The following is a 20,035-nucleotide window of genomic DNA, read 5'->3' on the forward strand; positions in this document are numbered from 1 at the left end:
TAGCCTGTAAGACCTAAAAATGATGCAGATTAAACAAATATCTCTGTTAAAACTTTTAGAGGAAAAAATACTTTTATGTAGTATCATAGATAAATTAGATGCCCAACTACTATGTTGGAATTAAATGTTATTTAACTCTAATTCCTTTCATCCTTTTAGGCTACTCATTCTATATGTTTTTTTTTTCCTGTATAGTAAGTTATTTGAGGCTTTAGTTGCATTTCTTTGAATGATTTCTTTGAGGAAAGAGGAACTGACATTAGTTGAAGAGTAATTGCTCACTTATGGTAAAATCTCTACCTATAATGCAAACAGCACATAATAATGTTCTTTCATTATAAAAAAAGTTACTGTTACATTTATAGAGACTAATTTAAACAGTATCTTTCATTGACTAGAACTCACTGTGACCTGATTGACTAAGCAGAATTTCTATGAGCCATCTGTTAGGACATAGAAATGGCTTTTTATAGGAAACACTTCTGGGTAATGGGGCTTTAATCCATGTTATAAAGTATGTATTTGACAGATCATAATTAACAATACTGAAGTAGAAATGCTTCCCCTAAATATAAAAATTATTTCTCCTTTAAATTTTAATATAAGTAATTATATAGATTTCTTTAGAAATTATGAGTTTTATATTTTAATAAGCATGGAAAATAAACCTGTGATTTCACTGATATAGGGAATTCTCAGATGAAGAAACTTTCTCTACCAAACTGTATATGCTGCTCATTACCTTGTTTGAAATTTGTCATCTTACTGCATTTCCTAGAGGACTGAAGTTAACTGATTTTCCAGGGTCACATTGTTGTTTTTCCTTTGTTCACAAAAAAACCCAAAACAAAACCCAAAAAAGATCAATGGCATCACAAAGGTGATGCTTTATAGGATTTTAAGGCAGAGCTTACAAGTTGTCAGCTTCTCTCTCTCTCTCTTCCAGAGTTGTCAAAGTCAAGTGGCAGGACAAAAGCCAAGATGATCGATGGTCCAAGATGCAGTGGCCTTTCTAAATTAAGGTCTTATCCAGTTTTCAGTATGGCTGAGGCAATGTTCATTCAATGACTATAGGTCAGGTAAGAATTTAGACATAAGAAGGCCAATTTTTCATTATGAAAATATCTATCTGGGAGGGGAAGACCCTGAGTTTCTGGTCACAACAAAAAACAATTGCTAATTAAATTCTTTCTAAGTCATAAAATCTAAGCAACTAGTCACAGAGGCTTGGGCTAAACAACTAGCCACAGAGGCGTGGGCTGGGGCTATTATTGAACATTCAATGAAAGTTAGAGTCATTTGAATTTAAAGACATAGTCAAGTAGCCCTATTTGAAATATGATGGGCTTTTTGTTTTTTGTTTTTTGTTTTTTGTTTTTTTGTTTTTTGTTTGTTTTTCTGCGGGACATTGGGGGTTAAGTGACTTGCCCAGGATCACACAGCTAATAAGTGTCAAGTGTCTGAGGCCGGATTTGAACTCAGGTACTCCTGAATCCAGGGCCGGTGCTTTATCCATTGCGCCACCTAGCTGCCCCAGATGGGCTTTTTTAAAGTCTTTTTTTCTCCCAGATTTGTATTTCAAGAAATCATAAATGAAAACTGCACAGGACAAAAAGAAAATTGTCCCTGCTTTTAAACACACACATGTATATATGTATGCATGTATGTGTATAGAGATATAGATATAATCAATTAATAATTGTTTTTAAAAATATAGCCCTAAATCCTAATATACCTTACATGTGGCAGGAGGAGGAGGAGGGAAGGGGGGAAAAGGGAAGGAAGAAAGAGAAACAGAGAAAGAAAGAAAGAGAGCAAGAAAGAAAAAGAAAGGAAGGAAGGAAGGAGGGAAGGGTATTCCCCAACTCCTGCTCAAATTGGTAAGTTGGGTTCCCAGAGGGCAGCTACTACTGCTTTCAGATAACATGGTAAAGACAGTTAATACAAAAATGTTCTCCTAAAGAACCAGTTCACTCTTTCCCACAAAGACACACAATATCCACGGGAAGAGTAAGCTTAAATTTAGACCATAGTAGTAGTGGGGCACATGTCTAAGATAAATGAACAACAAAGGTTTAACTCTCAAACCTGCTCTTGAAGTCCTTTCTGTGTAGAGAACTCATGTAGAACCTTTTGCTGTTGTTCAATCTTCATTCTCAAAGAGCACCAATGACATGACAAGGGTAATATTTTGACTTGCCTATGGTCCCCAATATCACAGTGAATATGTGTCAGAAGGAGAAATTGACTTTCATCATATTGGGTTCAAAACCAATTATTTTTCTATCTATTGTACCTCACTACCGCTCATGAATAATTAATTAGTTCTTTTTAAATTGGGTAGCCACAATTTCCCTTCCATATTTCAAATGAAGCAAGAATGTTATATGTGAATAGGTAATCAAAACAGCAAAAATAATTACTCTGAAATATTCTGATAGGTAGTGTTAATTACTCCAGTATATTAAATAAAACCTTCGTTTCAATAGAAGAGATGCCAATGATAAAAGCTATTAACTAACAAAAAAAATCTGTGTTTTCCCATTTTAATCAGTAATTGATGTCCCTCAAAGACAGCCAAAAAAACTATTTACCTTCTCCTAGGGGACATTTAAATAATGTGGCCAATAGAACCATTTGATGAAGGTATAATCAAAATGCTCAAAATATTAAAGGGTCCCAATGACCGACAAGTACCCTATATCACATGGACAAACCTTAGGTATCGAGAACTTCTGCAATCATTTCAGATGGCACAGGTCCAATGAACCTCTCACAGTCAAGAACTGAACCTTTGGAGATTTCCTCAGGACTCCATTCCATAGTACTCTTCTCACCCAGGAAAGTGGGCTTAGTTCCAAAGATGAGCTCCCTATTTGGGTTAATTGTAAGAACACTGACCTAGGAATCAGGGACCTTTAGATGTAACTTCAGCTCTTCCAGAACTATCTGAGTATCTAACCTTGACCAAGTCAATAACCCTTTCTGAGCCCCAGCCTTCTTATCCATAAAAGGAGTAGGATGGGCTTAATGATGTCTGAGCTCTTTCTTCACTATCTTTCTGTAATCATTCTACATTTTACCTCAAATCACCAATTCTTGGAAATGAGATAGTCTCTAATATCCCTTATGACATTCATATTCTATAGGATGCATATCTGGGAATTTTGTGAATACTTAGAATATATTCTAGTTATATTCTGGATTTGGGGATTTGATCAAACCTAGGGCCTCAGAGGACCTTTGAAGATGGCTTTGGAATGAAGACCTCAGGAACTCCAAAATGAGGAAGTTATGTGAGTTTTGAGATAATCATCTCCAAACTATCCTACCTTACAGGCTCCTGACATAAATAGGTTATGTATTGCAATTTTCCATTAATTTCTGAGTTTTCCCAGTTATCATAATAGTTTCCTAATAACTTTCAATATGATTACTACAAAAATTCTGGTTTTCAAATGTATATTAAGAGACCAAATGACAAAAATATTAAGAAATATATCAAATCATCCACACCTCAGATGTTCTAAGTTTTTGTGATTCAGTCCTGTAGATTCCAATGGGGATATCACCTGTAGAAGAACATAGCTTCTGGTAAAGTCTGGCATATGTTCTGATCCATAGATCATCCTCCGTGATTTTCATCTAAAATAGAGACAATAATTTATTCATATTTATTAATATAATAAATGTAGAAAGAATAGCATAGCTTCATTACATCTCTTAAAATCAGTTCTCACTTAAATGCACAGAAAGTAGATTTTCCTGGACAAAATTTATTTATTAACCTGTCGGGGTGCTAACCCAAAATACAGGTAAAATTAACTATACAAATTTGATCATGGGAAAGTGTGTTTTGGATATAATTAAAGGAAGCAAAATAATAAGGGAATTGAGAGACATGTTTTTTTAGAAATAATTAGCTGAGTAGCCTTAGGCAAGCCATTAAATCTCTCATGGCTTAAGTTTCCCCCTCTGTAAACTGTGTATAGTTATTTTGTCACATTCACACAAGTAGAACAGATGAATCATGGCAATAATCTCAAAATCTGTTTTTGGATTCACAATGAACTGCTGTAATTACATTTGATAATGGATAATGTTGTGGGAATTGACATTTTAAACAATTCAATGAAGCCAATCTATGAAGACTCGACACAGAAGTATTTGAAAAACTGATCACTTTCTTATTCTCTGTTCTATTTATCTTAATGCTTCCCTTCACTGCTTCATCTTCCAGAATGTGACTGGGTAGAATTAACTCTCAAAATGATACCCAGCAGTTTAAGCTAAGTTTGACTAGTGCTACCTGATTTGTCTCTAAAATATCAATAGCTCATATAAAGGACAGAAAATGCCAATTAAATATTTTGTTTAAATATTTTCTAGTTATTGAATCTGGAAGCAATGTAATTAAATTGAAATTGATAATAATAATATCCGTATTTCATTTGTGCCTAATCTTAATTACAATTCCTTTTGGTTTAGGGTAGAATTGAGAAGAAATTAAAATATATAGGGGGAATTAAGAAAAAGTCATAATCCCCTAGTTTTTATTATAACCCCCACAACCAAAAGCTGGGAAAAATATAAAAGGAAATTTATATGTAAAAAATAAGAAGAATCAGATTGTAGGTACATGAGACTTAACTTTGTTACATTTGGAAAACTATTTTACTTGACCTACTCATTATAATGTGAAACTTGCATTTGACAAGTAGAATGAAGGTCAAATGAATGTAGGTAATATCAGAAATGAGAACTGTTATCCAAATGCAAGACAGTTTGTTATCAACTAAGATATTATTATTGCTGTAACATTTTTTCTCAGACAATTCTCAAAAGAATATATAATCAAACTTGGACAAATATTAGAAAAGACATACAATGGATATCTAAAATTCTTTGTAGATACTAGATCGAACCTTTTATCGCTGGAATTTACTAATCATGATGTTCTTAACTTACAGAACAAAGAAATCCTGATCCTGGTGTGGTATCCAATCCCAACAGAAGTCTGGTGATAGAAATCATATAATCCTTCACAAATGACTAAGAAAACAAGATGTTAAAAAAGATTTAGTGTATATACAAGTCAATAAATAAAATTTATTAGCAAGAAGTCTATTCCAGACCACATAAACAATTTATCATTTTAAAATTTTAATTACTCATGACACTTGCTATGACTATGCTAACAATTGTATAACTTGAAGACTCCCGCTTCAAACACTGCAGCTAAATTGTTTGTGTTATTTGTATTTTTTTTTAGTTACATTTACTGGGATCTCTCAATATTATTGAATATTATGAATTAAAATCAGACAGGCTAGGTATTGTTCCTAGTAAACACCATAGCAGAGATATATACAATGCTTTTAGAAGCATACCTAATGATTTACTCTTATTAAATCCTGAGGGATATAATTGGAGAGAATTTATACTGTAGTGACAAGAAGACTGTGCAATAGAATGTGGTATCAAAACAAAAGACTGTCACATATGAAGGAAAGCTTCACAAGCTTTATTTCTCAAAGAACAAAGAGATGTCAAAACCAGGAATGGGGTATGACCTCAGATCTGGGAGACAGCAAGGTGCAGTGGAAAAAATACTTACGCTCTTTACTACCTTGGCAAAGTCACTTGACCTTTCTATTCTTCAGATTACTGATCCAAAAAAATGAAAATTTTGGACTAGATAACCTCCAATGTCCACTCCAGTTTTATACCTGAAATTCTATCATTTAGCTGTAATCCTATGATGCCAAAGCAAATAACCACTAGAAGAAGAAGGTTATCAAGTTCAGTCCTGCTCCTCAATATAAGCCCAGTCTTCAAATCACTTAACTTTTCTCAGCCTCAATTTCCTTAATAGTATTATGGAGATAATAAGACCTATCTTACAGGATTTTTATGATCAAATGACATAACAAATGTAAAGTACACTGCAAATTTTAAAGGATAATATAAATTCAAGCTACTTTCCTCTCAGACAAATTTAAATAATTGACTTCAGAGGAGTTATATCCTAATCACGTTAATTGGATGTGGGAAGAAATAGGACATATTTTTCCCTTTTTTTTCAATTCTAATATGTTCCTATATGTGACTGCAGTTGCAAAATGATTTGAAGCAGTGCCAGTAGGCATGTCTATGAGTAAAATTAGGAAAAAACTTAGGAAAAATTAGGAAAAAACTGTGAGATTTAAAATTGGATATTAGATCATAAATCTCCCCTACTTAACCTTTCACTTAATTTATCTCCCAGACTAGTAAATGGAAGAAGCTTTTGGTTTTCTAGATAGACCTTTTATTGTTATGGTAGTCACAAGGTGATGTTGATTAGAAGGATAGGAAAGTAGAAACACAATACAAATCATCTCAAGTCTAAGCTTAGTCTATATTCCTTATAAAAACTCACCAAAAACCGAAGGCCACCTTTGGGGAGAGAGAGACTGTGTCAAGCGCATGCTGCTGCTAACCGCTAGCCGGGCCCAGTCGAACTCCCCTCAGCATCAGCCTGTGCAGCCCAGTCAGGAGACCAGCAGAGCAGGCAAAAAGGCCCCACTTCCATTCTCTCCACCCCGGAAGTCGAGTGCATAGCAGGCAGTCTGACGTGCGCAGCAGGCAGACTGTTGGCCTCCTCCCCAAAAGGGTGGTCCTTCAAAAACTGGCGTCTTTCAGTTATCCTAACCGACTGTTAAAAAACTTTCATATATTTTTTTTACCACATTTCCCCCCTTTGCTTCCTCAAGAAATGGAATGTTTCCTTGATGGAACAGTAAAAAAAAAAAAACAATATAAAAGTCTTTACTTTTTTATTAATGTTCTCAATCTTAGGTATAATAATGTTAATGATAATAGCTAGCATTTATAGTGCTTTAAGGTGACAAAGCACTTTACATATATTATTTGATTTGATTCATACAATAGCCCTGAGAAGTAGGTGACATTTTTATGCACATTTTATACATTAAAGAAACTGAGTTTGAGAGAAGTTGAGTGACTTACTCAGGGTCACCCAGCTAGTAAGAAGCTGAGGCCACATCTGAACTCTACTTCTTGACCCTCAAGTCCTACACTACATTTACTATGCCATATCACTGACTCTTGTATTGGATATATGAAACATAAAAATAGAACAGGTTCAATAAAACTACAAAATAATATGGCTGCCAAGCTCAACAAAATCATCAGCGGAAATCCTTACAGATGCTCCTGTGTGTTTTTTTTTTTAATTAATTTTTCTTTACTTCCATCAAAGATATTTTAAAAATTAAAAGTCTGGCTGATTACCTAAAGAAATGAATATGAAATATCATGGCTGTTTAGATATTTTCAGAAGTTAAAATAGATTTGTATAAAAGAGCACCTTAAAGTAGCTTTTTTGCAAAATTCAATTTTTTTTTTTTGCGCGGGGCAATGGGGGTTAAGTGACTTGCCCAGGGTCACACAGCTAGTAAGTGTCAAGTGTCTGAGACATGATTTGAACTCAGGTACTCCTGAATCCAGGGCTGGTGCTTTATCCACTGCTCCACCTAGCCACCCCTGCATAATTCCAATTTAATAATGGTATCCAGGGGCCAGCTTAAATTATTCTAGTTGAAAGCCAACTAGAATAATATTTCAAAAATATGTAAAAATTGATAAATGATTAGTATGTTGCAGCTTAACTACCTTTAGACAAAAATTTGCTATTTTCTTTTTAATTTCTTTTTTTGTGTGTGTGAGGCAATGGGGGTTAAGTGACTTGCCCAGGGTCACACAGCTACTAAGTGTCAAGTGTCTGAGACATGATTTGAACTCAGGTACTCCTGACTCCAGGGCTGGCGCTCTATCCACTGCGCCACCCAGCTGCCCCTGCTATTTTCTTTTAATTGCTTTAGTAATTAAAGAGTGATTAAGACACTTTGGGTTTATCATTTTATTCATATCAATTTGTCTTTTCTTAATTTTGAAGCTGAAAAAACTTGCACTGGAAAGAAAACAACGCTTTTGTGTCTTATCACATAAATGAACAACTCTAATGAAATCACAAAATTTGTTTTAAAAATCACATTTAAGGGAAAATATTCAGAAAATTTGCCTCAAAGAGTTCCACACATATCCCCTAAAAATACTGTACAACTACCAAATAAATGTTTTTCAAGCAGTAAATGATGCTATTAATACATATAAGATGCTATTTGGCTATTGAACCTTCATAGTGGGTACTAATTTGTGTTAAAGGAGAAATTGATATCAGTTTCTCATTTCAATGAAATACCAGTATCAAAGAATGTGCATGTGTGTAAATATAACCTACCTGATACAAAAGTGTGTCCAACATACTGATGCTGAAAACTCTACCAGCAGCAAAAGGCAGTCGAAACATAAATGCCAAATTAGAACCTCTCTCCCGTTCTTTCTGTTTACAAATTTAAAATGAAAATAATTTGTCAGTTCCATTTATTTCTCATACTTGAAGTATGTAAGTTTCACACAAGAAAGACAAAACAATGGTCCAGTACATCCTCTAATTTTTGCATGTAAAATTCCTCATCCACCATGGTATGGTATTACTCTGGTCCAAAGACAGTAATATTGAAAAAAATGTAGTTTCTTTAATTTTTTTTGTCCTTAGAATATCATTACTATTAACAGCATTTATTGAGGGATTAATGCTGTGCAAGGAGATCTTTTAGAAAGTGGATATTCAAAAACATGTAAGACATGATTACCACACTCAAGGAACTTGACAGTAGGTTGAAGTGATTGGTCATAGACATAAAAATACTAAACATTCATTAAAACACACACACACACACACAGACAGGGACTGAACAGTAAACACATTTATTTTGGACAAAATTTTCATCACAAAATCAGCCTAGCAACCTTCTGATATCATTTTAAAGATTAATTTTCAAAAATAAGTGTGAATAACAGGACTGAGTTATAATAAATATGTTGTGACAGAATTTCTTCTTATTCACACATTTTCACTCTCTCTGCTCCTGAATTCTATTAAATGTTTTCAGAAGTGTTACTACAATGAGAGTGTGTATTTAATTTTCTATGTATGATGTAAGTTCCTCAAGGTCAGGAAGTTTTATTCCTTGTATTTGTATCACTAGCATCATAGTGCTAGGTGCTAGAGTTTTTGTTGTTCAATCCTTTTAGTCATGTCTGACTCTTCATGACTCCATTTGGGATTTTCTTGGCAAAAACACTGAAGTAGTTTCCATTTCCCTCTCCATTTAATGAACACGCATGTATGACTCTCAGCCATATTCTCCCACAAAGTATTACACAGTTCATCAAGTTATAATCTTACAACAGACTTAAGAAAACAAAGAAAAATTAGGAACGGTACAAAATTGAAAGAAGAATATGTGAACTGGGTGATGCTATAATACTATGTTGGAAGAGGGAAGTACAAAGTTAGAAAAAAGGTGAAAGAAAATGACTGACTGGTATAATATAGTGACAAAGTTGTAATTTGGAAACTTCTCGTAGCAAGTACTGAGTAGGTATTTTCCATTATTCTACCTAGGGACAGCAGTGTTTCACATGGGGAAAGATTTAACCACAGTTTCTTTAGGTTAGCAATGTCTAGTTTACCCAAAGGCATTTGCAATGATGCCATTTCCTCCAGAAGTGCTACAAAGTAATAAACTGATTTCACACTAGTAAAGAAACAATTTCATTTTCAATGCTGTTTATGATACCATAGCTGCTATACATACACCATTAAAAAGATACAATGAAAAGGTTAATCTTACCAGATAATAACATCTGAGCCAGAAGTTTTAGAACATTTTATATTGGGTTTAATAACATTTTAGTTTATTTATATCTTATTTTCCTTTAGTTAGTTTAGTTGTTTCCATTTATTTTGTTATTTTTAGTTTAATTAGTTAATTTTATTGTGTTCATCTTACTACATGAGTTTATTTTTTAATTTATCTGAGGTATAAAAATGGGAAGATTATCATAGCCAATCTCAATTTGATACTAGAATGGTTTTGCTAATGGAAATGAGTTATGTAAAAATAATTTTTTTTTATCACTACTGAATAAACCTGGTTCTATCATGAATAAGAGTCAGTAGTTCTTGTTACCTGAATGAATAAGAGCTGATAAGATAATACCTATTTAAATTAAGCCTATCAAATAAAGTACTGGTATTTCAGTATTTTCTCATTGAATTGCTAAATAAAAGCCAATGGTAATATGTGTTTGTGTCTGTATGTGTAAAAAGATCTACTTTTGTGTGGCTAATTATAAACTTGAATTGCCAAAATGCCTCATTTATGAATTTCCATTGAATTCTACCAATAAAGAATAATCTCCTGATATATGATTGTCAGTTTGGAAATGTAATGACATGACTTTAGGTCCTAATAGTTAACATTTATATCTATACCCACCTCGTCTATATCTATATCTATAGTACTTTAAGCTTTGTAAATCTCTTCACAAATATTATACTATTTTGTTATTATTATTATCTTCATTTTACAGATGAGGAAACTGAGGCAACCAAAAGATAACTGATTTGCCTAGGGACACACAATGAGGGTCTGAAGTTGGTTTTCCATTTAGGTCTTCTCTGGACTCCAGATTTAGGGTTGTCAAGATAATGGAATATGATAGATGAGATTTGGCAGATACTCAGGAGCCCACCTGAGTGGATTACTGGCTGATTTGACTGAATTAGTAGTTGACTAGATTCTAAGCACATCTGGCTGGTACTTGAGAGTACTTAAGAAAGCATGGTCCTCAGAATCTAAAAAAACTTTGAACTTCTGGCCCAGTCAACCAACCATTTTGAAGAACCTCCCTTTTCTTGGAGGGGACTGGAAGGAGGTAGGAGAACCTGTGCAGAGAGCACTGTCATTTTTTTGGTTCCTGACTTCACCATGGTGGCAGTGCAGAGACTCCTGAGGACTTCACAGGAAAATTGAGGAAAGATAGGATTGCCAGGCTGTAGGAATTCTGTTCTCAATCTTTCTCTTTCAATCTTTCAATAAACCCTTAAAAACCTAAACTCATTTTATCAGTGATTTTAGTCAGTTTCCTCCAAAACTTGGGGAACAGATTAGAACCCACATTTAGAATTTTAAATTACACAGGGTTAGTGTAGGTGGACTACCTAGTTGCCTCTATTCATCTTTAGACAAATAAAATACCATTCTTTCTATATATAGCGCTTGGCAGAGGACTACTACTAGATGTGTATTAGGTTTAACTGAACTTTTCAAAATTTATGTTAATTATGAGTTTGCTTGGATTAAAACTTCAAAATCATCTTTGATGTCTCTATCTACGCCCTTGATTCTTGTGTCCAAATTTCACTGGTTATTCCTAAATAGTATATTTTCACAACTATCTTGGCCCTGGTGATAGTCTAAATTATACTTACAATTAGAGGGGAATCCTCTATAAGTTTATATTATAAAAGAAAGGGATAACAACTTAATCAAATTCTAAGTATTTATAGTTCACCTATCATGTGTCCTTTTCACTTTCCAACCTCTTTATTCTCATATAAAAACACACTTGTTCTATTAAAATCCTGACTCATTCAATCATATAACTTTTACTATGGGCAGCTAGAAGGCTCAATGGATGGATATAGTGAGTACTCCATCTGTAGTTGGTAAAGCTGTGCCCTAAAAAGAGGAAACAATTTCTTGTAATATAAGGAATTATATAGATTCACAAGTACCACTAGGAAAGCCATTATCCAGCACTATTGAAAGGAGAAACAGGTAGTGACTTCCTGATACCCTGTGGAAGATAGCTAAGGACATCATACATCAGCTTTATGTAAACAACAATCAGGGAGCTGTGGCGCCTCATGGAATACATAATATAGACATAAAAGAACTTCCTGAGTTTTCTCAAACCTGAGGAATATTGCTCACTTCCTATTATAACAACAAAAGGAGGTTAAACAGGATTTATCCTGATTCCCCATCAGCTTGTGGCATCATTCTCCTCCCTTGCTTAAGTTATTTTGTATTCATTTTGAATATTACATACACACACATCTGTATGTCCTGTGAAAATATATACCTTGATTTGCTTGAACACCCAATTATCCATATAACTGAGGATGGTATGAGGAATGGCTGTATTAGCTAAGATACAGATTAGCTTGCCATACCAATAATCTTTTGTGGTGACCAAGAATAAACCCAGCTGGGTCTGCAGAGAATCAGCAACTCTAAAGCCAATTAAGCATGTACCAGCTGTGAAGCAGATCCTGAGCCATTTGGCAGGTGGTAAACCTACAAGAGACATCATCTTCAGAGACTTATCTGACTTGGTAATGGAACTCTTGGACACATCTTGTTTTATGTTTTTTAAACACATTCCCTAATCTTGTTGTCTGTGTTCAAACCTTTGAATTGTGGATTTCTTGTCACCAAGAATGCCTTCTTACTTGTGCATCAAAAGGACATAGTTCTGACACCTGGAATTCCTCATTCCTTTTGTTTCCTGAATCTCCCCTCCCCTTGAGAATGGTGCTTCCTGACTCGGATCTGCTAAAATTCCCACCTTTTCTCCTTTTGTTTAAAAAATATAGCTTCATCACTCTTTCCAACTCCTCTTTGAACAGGTCAAAACACTGACATTGTTTCAGCTTGCAAGCTTCTTTTCAGGCATCAAATGCATTTATACTCTGTGTGAACTGTGATCACTCTCTGGTTCATTCCAGGTCCCCCTTTTTGGACTTTTTTTTTCCTTTCCATTTAACAGTTCACAGGGGTTTTTCTTTAGCAGTTCTTATTTGTTGTGTCCTTCAAGAGAATATGATCCCTTGAGGGCATGGACTCTTTCATTTCTGTCCTTGCATCCCTATCACCTAGAATAACGCCTATATATTCAGGATACAGAATATTATAGGAGTTTCTCAAAGAGACTCACAATAGCTCAAAAGGGATGTCTGAAAATGTACACAGAAAGAAAAATGGATGAAGAAGGCATTGAGAGGATTAAATTGATTCTATATTGTTATTGATCGTATATACAGCTAATTAATTTTGTCCTGTAACTGCCTAAGTCATGGTTCTTTGTTTATGAACTTTGTACTAAGTAAACTAAGTAAAATGTTTGTAAAAGGATCTAATAGAGCCAAATTACCAGGAAAACACATAAAGGATAAAACTGGAAGGATAATATACTAAAACATTATAAGCTTCATCAAGATTTCTGTAACAACTTTTCTATTGTGATAAGCATAGAGTCACTACTTTAGGACTACATTTTACATCACAACCCCCATTGATATTAAATACTAGAAATGGCACTAAAGAAAATAAAAGGGAAAATAAGCTAGGCTAGTTCAGTATAAAGAGGAGTCTGTTCTAAAGACAACACAATTTTAGGAGTCTTAAGAGTACAATTCATTTATATGTATTTATTTATGTATGTGTGTATATGTTTGTGTTTATGCATGTGCATGTGTGTGCATGTATGTGTATGTGTATAGATATGTGTACATATGTATACACATATCTATACATACACACACACATACATACACACATATATATATATATGTTTGTTTGACTGTGTATCTCCACACTCAATTGAAGCCTTCTTTAGGTTGTATGGGGAATAACAAAGTAAAAAGCAAACAGCAGAGAACAAAAGAAAACCAACAAGGAAGACAAGAAAAGCTGGGCAGATTTGAAAACAATTGAAATGTAAATTTATTGTTTTATAGTGAGTCCTCTCCTATGTTCTGCTGTGTACATTGTAATGCTTTTTTTCCTGTTTTTTTTTTGTATTTAAGTGAATTTTTTAAAAATTAAAATAAAGAGGAGTACAAATTATAAATTATCTCAAAGGGGGAGAGAAAAAAACTTAAAGTTTATAATCATTACTTTTTAAAAAGTGATTGAGATGGTATCCATAACTATTGACCCATATGCCTACTTCTTAATCTCTATAAAAACCGTGAGATTAATTTGCACATGTATCAAAAACAACTTTCCTGAAAGAAAGCCCTATATTCTTTTGTTTTTCTTCTTTATATTCATTATATGGTATATATGTATATATTTCATATTTTTTTCATATATGTGATACACACATATTCTCTCTGTTGAACTATCTTGTTTTGTATCATTTTGGTTAAAGTTTTTCTTTTTTTTTTATTATATGAGTGATACTCATTTTCTGGCTCCCTTCTCTATTGGTGAGCAGAATCCCCTCCCCACCAAAGGACTGGACTATAAGGCTGTTTTGGTCTCCTTATGTAGGGCTCATAAACACAGCTCTGAGTAACCCATGGAGGGAAAGGTCTGACCCCAGTTGTGCTTTAGTTCCTTTCATCTTGATTCAAAATAGCTCTCATCTTTGACATATCTTGATTCCATCCCTTTCTTCTATCTCCCATCCTTCATATAGAATGGCATAGTCAATATTTTGCTTTTTTTAGGGTGTAAGAGGGTGGGTGTATTCAGAGGCAGTGTTTCTTCAGTCTTGGAATCTACTTAGCCCTAGGACTGAATCTCATTCAAAAAATAGTTAATATTCAGCATTCAACATACTTCCTTTATAATCTTTCTTTCATGTGGCTGGGCAAAATCAACATTTATTGCTTTTTTTTTGTGGGGCAATTGGGGTTAAGTGATTTGTCCAGGGTCACACAGCTAGTAAGTGGATATCCCTACAATAGAGTCAGACCTTCAAAGAAGCCTGCAAGTTGGATGGTGCTCTTTTTTCAGGCTCATAAAATTTGTTGGTGAGGGGATCTGAATGAAAATTCTGAGTATTCAAAGTTTTCTATGTTGGGGGAGTCTCTCTTTTCTAAATTTAGCTATGGTTTCATCTAGCATAAAATTCCTTTATCTGATATTTGGAGAGTCAAAAAAAGTTTGGAAAGAGTACCTAAACTATGCATTTGCTGGTCATGTCACTAATTATTGTTTTAAATGTAGAAAAACATTAAGGAATAATTCGAATAGACCATAATGAGATGTCTACTACAATAGTGAGGAGACTATCAACCATTCTATATACAGATCAATTGAAGGAAATGAGGTTGTTTTGTCCCAAGAGGAGAAAATCGTATTGATATGGTATCTGTCTTCCAGTGTTTGAAAGAATATGATGTGGAAGAAGGATTTGACTTATTCTGCTTGAACCTAGAAGAGAGAACTAAGGTGTAAGATTTTGGGGGAGAGGGGAGAACAGACAGCACTAATGATCAATCCAATTAAATGAAATAATATTTGTAAAACATGTAGCACAGTGTTTTACACATTGCACATAGTAATTACTATATAAGTGCTTATTTTGTTCCCTATCCTAATTTATGGTGATGTTTTCTAGCTGTGCATCTGTAAAGACTTGAAGTTAAGGATTACCCAAATAGCAATGGAGAGTCACATTGTGGATATGAATACAATGAAACATATTATATATTATACACATATATGTATGTGTGTATATATGTATATGTATATATGTGTATGTATGTGTGTGTATACACACTATATATATATATATATATATATATAAAACAAGTAATTGCTAGGCACTACTGTACTAAGTGCTTTATAAATATTGTCTCTTTTATTCCTCAAAACAACCCTATGGGCTAAGTGCCCTTATTAATTTCCCTTTTTACATTTAAGGAAAGTGAGGCAAACTGAGGTTAAGCATTGTCCAGAGTCACATAGCCAGCAAGTTTCTGAGGTCATATTTGAACTCAATTATTCCTGACCCCAGGTCCAATGCTCTATCTACTGAAGCAACTCAAGATTCCAAATAATCTTGTGTTATGCATGCTAGAAGAAGGGAACCTAACTAATTAAAGAAACTCAATAACATCATCATGAAAATCAGAAAATATTTTAAAAGATTTCTAGAAATGTCTTAAATCAATCAGAAGAAGGATATATATGTATGTATGCATGTGTACGTATATTTGTACGTGCATATATATACATGTATATACACACAGACATACACATATATACACATATGTATTTTTAAATTTCACGCTTTAAAAATTTTTTTGTTTTGTTTTGCATTTTGTTTTATTTTGTTTTTCTTTTAGTGTGAACATGGTGGAAGGAGTAGGAAGGAAGGGGTCCCAGGAAAGAAGAAATAATAAAAAAAAAAGTCCTGTTTTGGGGTATAAGGAAGTATGTCTTTCATTATCTAAGTTCCTATTAAGCTAAAGGCTTTGCTTTGCCTCATATCAATTTTAAACTTGCAATACAGGAGAGATGAGAAAATTCATCTATAATGCCAGATGTGGTTCTAGAGTGATTCGTGAATTTTTTTCTTCTAGAACTCACTGAATAATGAAACTAATGTGATATTTGTTAGAAACATGTGCACACACCTGCCTTTTATCTAATAGACTTTATATAATTTAAAGGTTCCCTAAGAGTAATTGAGGATAATTTACTCAATGAGATAGTTGTATATTTTACTAATTTTTTAAATGTTATTAAAAATTTCAGTTAATCTGATAATTCATCTATTCTCATTGTATAAAATTAGAGGTATTAAAGTTATGCCAGTATTGGTTTTGGTCATATAGTTTTATCATCTTATATACAATAATTTATTATACAACCAATTGACACATGGGGCCATATTACTGTGTTTTTCTAATATGCTTCACCTTATACGTTCAAAGTGCCTGACACCGGTAATCCTATTTAGATCAATCAGGAAAAGTACTTTTACATACAAAAATATTTAAACTAATTCTTTTCATTGTAACTAAAAATGGGAAACTAAGGGGTTATCCTCCTTTTAGGGAATGAATAAAAATTATGTTATTTTAATGTAATGGAATATCCTTGTCCATAAGAAATGAAAAAAAAAAGATATTTTGAAAGGAAACTGATTAAAATCTCTTTGAATTAAAGCTGTGTGAAATGAGCAAACTTAGGAGGGCAACTTATACCAAGACAACAACATTATAGAGGTAAAAAACAACTTTGAAAGACGATAGAGCTCTGATCAATGCAATGACAAACTATGAATCCAGAACACTGAAAAAAACACACCATCTAACTCCTGTCAGAAAGGAAAAGGACTTAAAATGTAGACGGAAACATATATTTTTTTTAACATGGACAATGTGGGATTTATTTTTTTATGGACTATGTATATTTGTTATGAGGGTTTGCTTTTTCTTTTTTAAATGTATCGTTCATTGCAGGTGGGTGATGTAATAAAGGGGAGGAAAAATAAGAGCTTATTAAAAAAATGGAATGAAATAAAGGGGGAGAGGCATGTCTGTTGATTGGCAATTGTTTGATTATTCTGTTAATTAAATCACTTGGTTGTTTTTTTTTCCCAAGTGTCCAAAATTTCATAGGCAATTAGTGGTTGAGGTAGGTTTCAGAACCAGGCCCTCTGACTAAATTTGATTCTCATTCTGTTGATTAAATCATTACATTATATATTTAAAATATCTCAATATGGCTGGCAAAAATTGAAAGAATTTTAAAAGTATCAATGAAAAGTGTCTTCAAAGCTAAAAAAAGTATACAAACTTACTTAAATAATGAGTAAAACTAAGGCAAAGATATATGTAGAAACAGCATTATTATAGACAGATTTGAAAGGCAAAAAAAATTCTGATCATTGCAATGACCAACTACTATTCTAGAGGATCAGTGATAAAACATGCTACCCAACTACTTATAGAGAAGTGATGGACTTAAAAGTGTGTGTGTGTGTGTGTGTGTGTGTGCTTGTATATACACACACAAACATATACATAGGGGAAGGGGAGGGGGAATGACCAGAAGAATAATTTGCCTATGCATATGTTGAATATTAATATAATATAATATTATATATGTAATTTAAACTGTCTGTCTCTTACAAACAGAATTAATAAACAGATCAAAGAAATTATAATATCTTATATCACCAATAATTTGTTTCCATATCTGTTCTCCTATGAAAATAATAATCAGATCAAACACAATGTCTGAGAACTAGATCAGGGAACTTAATATCTCCTATAATATAAACCAGATCAGAGACAGACAGAAAAAACAAAACAAAACATAATACCAATTTAATTTTGTCCCAAGAAGAAATATAACATGATCATGCAGGAGACTCCCCTCCTAAGAAGGGAACTCAGAGACTCCTTTTTTTCTAAGTTTTTTTTTAAGAATTCTTTGCTCACAGGTTACAGAATAACTTCATTAGCATGATACAAATCAACCCAAAGAAAATACAACAAATGTAACTCAGTTAAACAATATAAATCAGTTTAACCCTTCAGGAAAGTAGGAAAGGAAGAGGATAAAGAGAGAAGGGTCGGGAGAGGAGGATTAGGGCAAAATAAGGTAGACAATGAAATAAATATCATTGGAAAGGAATAGGATGGAAGGAAATAGTTACATTGACTACAAGGTCAAAATGTATGATATCTACTCTGCTGGGCTATTGTGAAGAAAATTTTCTGCCAAGTTCAAGGTACTATATGGAAATTGTGATGAACAGGATGCTATCAGAAAAACCTGAAAAGACCCACATGAACTGAAGCAGAGAAAATGTACTGTATAAAAAATAACAGCATTAGTGTAAGAGGATCTGCTGGGAAGCATGTGGTTATTTTCAGCAAGGCAATGATCCAATATAACTCTGAAGAGCCTAGGAAAATTGCAGTACATCTACAGAGAAAGAACTGATGGTATCTAAAAACAGACTGAAACACTTTTTTTTTTGATAATTCCTTAATCTGAAGTTTTATTTGTATCTGTTTCCACTCATAATCTAGATAATGTAGAATTGTTTGCCATTATTACGAGTGTATAATTTATGTTGAATTGTTTGAGTTCTTGGGGTGAGGATGGGAGGGGATGGAGGAAGAGAAGATGGAACAAAAAGTTAAAAAATTGATGTCAAAATTTGCTTTTACAAGTAATTTGGAAAATAAAAGTCTAAAATAAAAAAATAAAAAGAAGTTAACACTGGAAAAAAAGAATTTCAAAAGGGCATTTTAAATTTGTTTATTCTCTTGGGGAAAGAGACTCAAATGTTGATTTTACAACTTTATACTATAAAGATTTTTTAATTAATTAAACATTTGATTCAACCAACTTTTATTAAATGACTATATTTAAGGAACTATTATAGGTACTGGGCATAAATCTGTGGCCTACAGGAAATTACATTTCAAAACCGTTCCTTTATTTATTACTCAATAATGCTTTAAATGGCTAATATTTATGGATTCTCATTTTTTTCAAAGTAAGGAAGCTATTTCTGATATATCCGAGGACCCCCACACCAACCATTTCCCCACATGACAGCATTGTAGGATACTAACAATTTTTTTAATACCATAACAATTCAGACTTCTTTGATAAAAAGGGAGGGCCAAAAAATTTGGGGTGGATTTGCCAGATTGTAGAGTTGCTGTGCCCCTAAACCCCTTGATGCAAAAGGGGTAACTGTACAAAGTACCATTAAAAAAAACACTTTAAAAATAAATGCCAATATGTACTCCAACACATACCTCCCTTATGAATGTGAATAATTTCTTTTTCTCTAATGGTGATACTGGTTCACTAGAGAGAATCATTTATAATTTCTCACAACTCCAGTGGGGGAAATATCCCATTTACTGAACATATGAAATCATTTCAAGACTCACAGGATTCCAAAAACCTTTGACTATTTTTTCTGATGGATTCATTGATCTTTGTCACTTTCCAGACACTGAACTGAGCAATTATTACAATTAATCATTTTATATATTTTATTATTGTTATTGTCATTGTTGTTATTCTTCCAAAGTTGTTCTGACAATGATTTTTGCACTATGTTATGATGAAAAGAGTATTGCTTGATGGTCACAATATTTGAGTTCTAATACTGAATTTGCTATTTGTTAATCAAATGAAATTGAGTAAGTCATTAATAATTTTCAGAGGATATTGTTTAATCCACTAATATGACATCATGTATATTAAATTATTTGAAAGTATTGAAGTGTTAAGTATATTATATCATAAATATGTATTTATGTTATATTTTTCTAATC

The 20,035-nt window shown here is 33.2% G+C and overlaps 1 protein-coding gene across 3 annotated transcripts in view; it reads right to left on the bottom strand.

Annotated features, from left to right (window-relative positions):
• Nucleotides 1-20,035, bottom strand: part of KCNT2 (potassium sodium-activated channel subfamily T member 2) — a 545,987-nt gene that overhangs the window by 55,865 nt on the left and 470,087 nt on the right. For all 3 annotated transcript variants that reach the window (XM_043999339.1, XM_043999341.1, XM_043999340.1), the window contains 3 exons: nucleotides 8,306-8,407; nucleotides 4,969-5,052; nucleotides 3,517-3,645 (listed from right to left, as the gene is read on the bottom strand). In XM_043999339.1, the coding sequence (XP_043855274.1) occupies nucleotides 3,517-3,645; nucleotides 4,969-5,052; nucleotides 8,306-8,407 (315 nt within the window). The remainder of the gene's footprint in view (nucleotides 1-3,516; nucleotides 3,646-4,968; nucleotides 5,053-8,305; nucleotides 8,408-20,035) is intronic.

This window comes from Dromiciops gliroides, chromosome 4, assembly GCF_019393635.1.
Source record: "Dromiciops gliroides isolate mDroGli1 chromosome 4, mDroGli1.pri, whole genome shotgun sequence".
NCBI classification, from domain to species: Eukaryota; Metazoa; Chordata; class Mammalia; order Microbiotheria; family Microbiotheriidae; genus Dromiciops; species Dromiciops gliroides.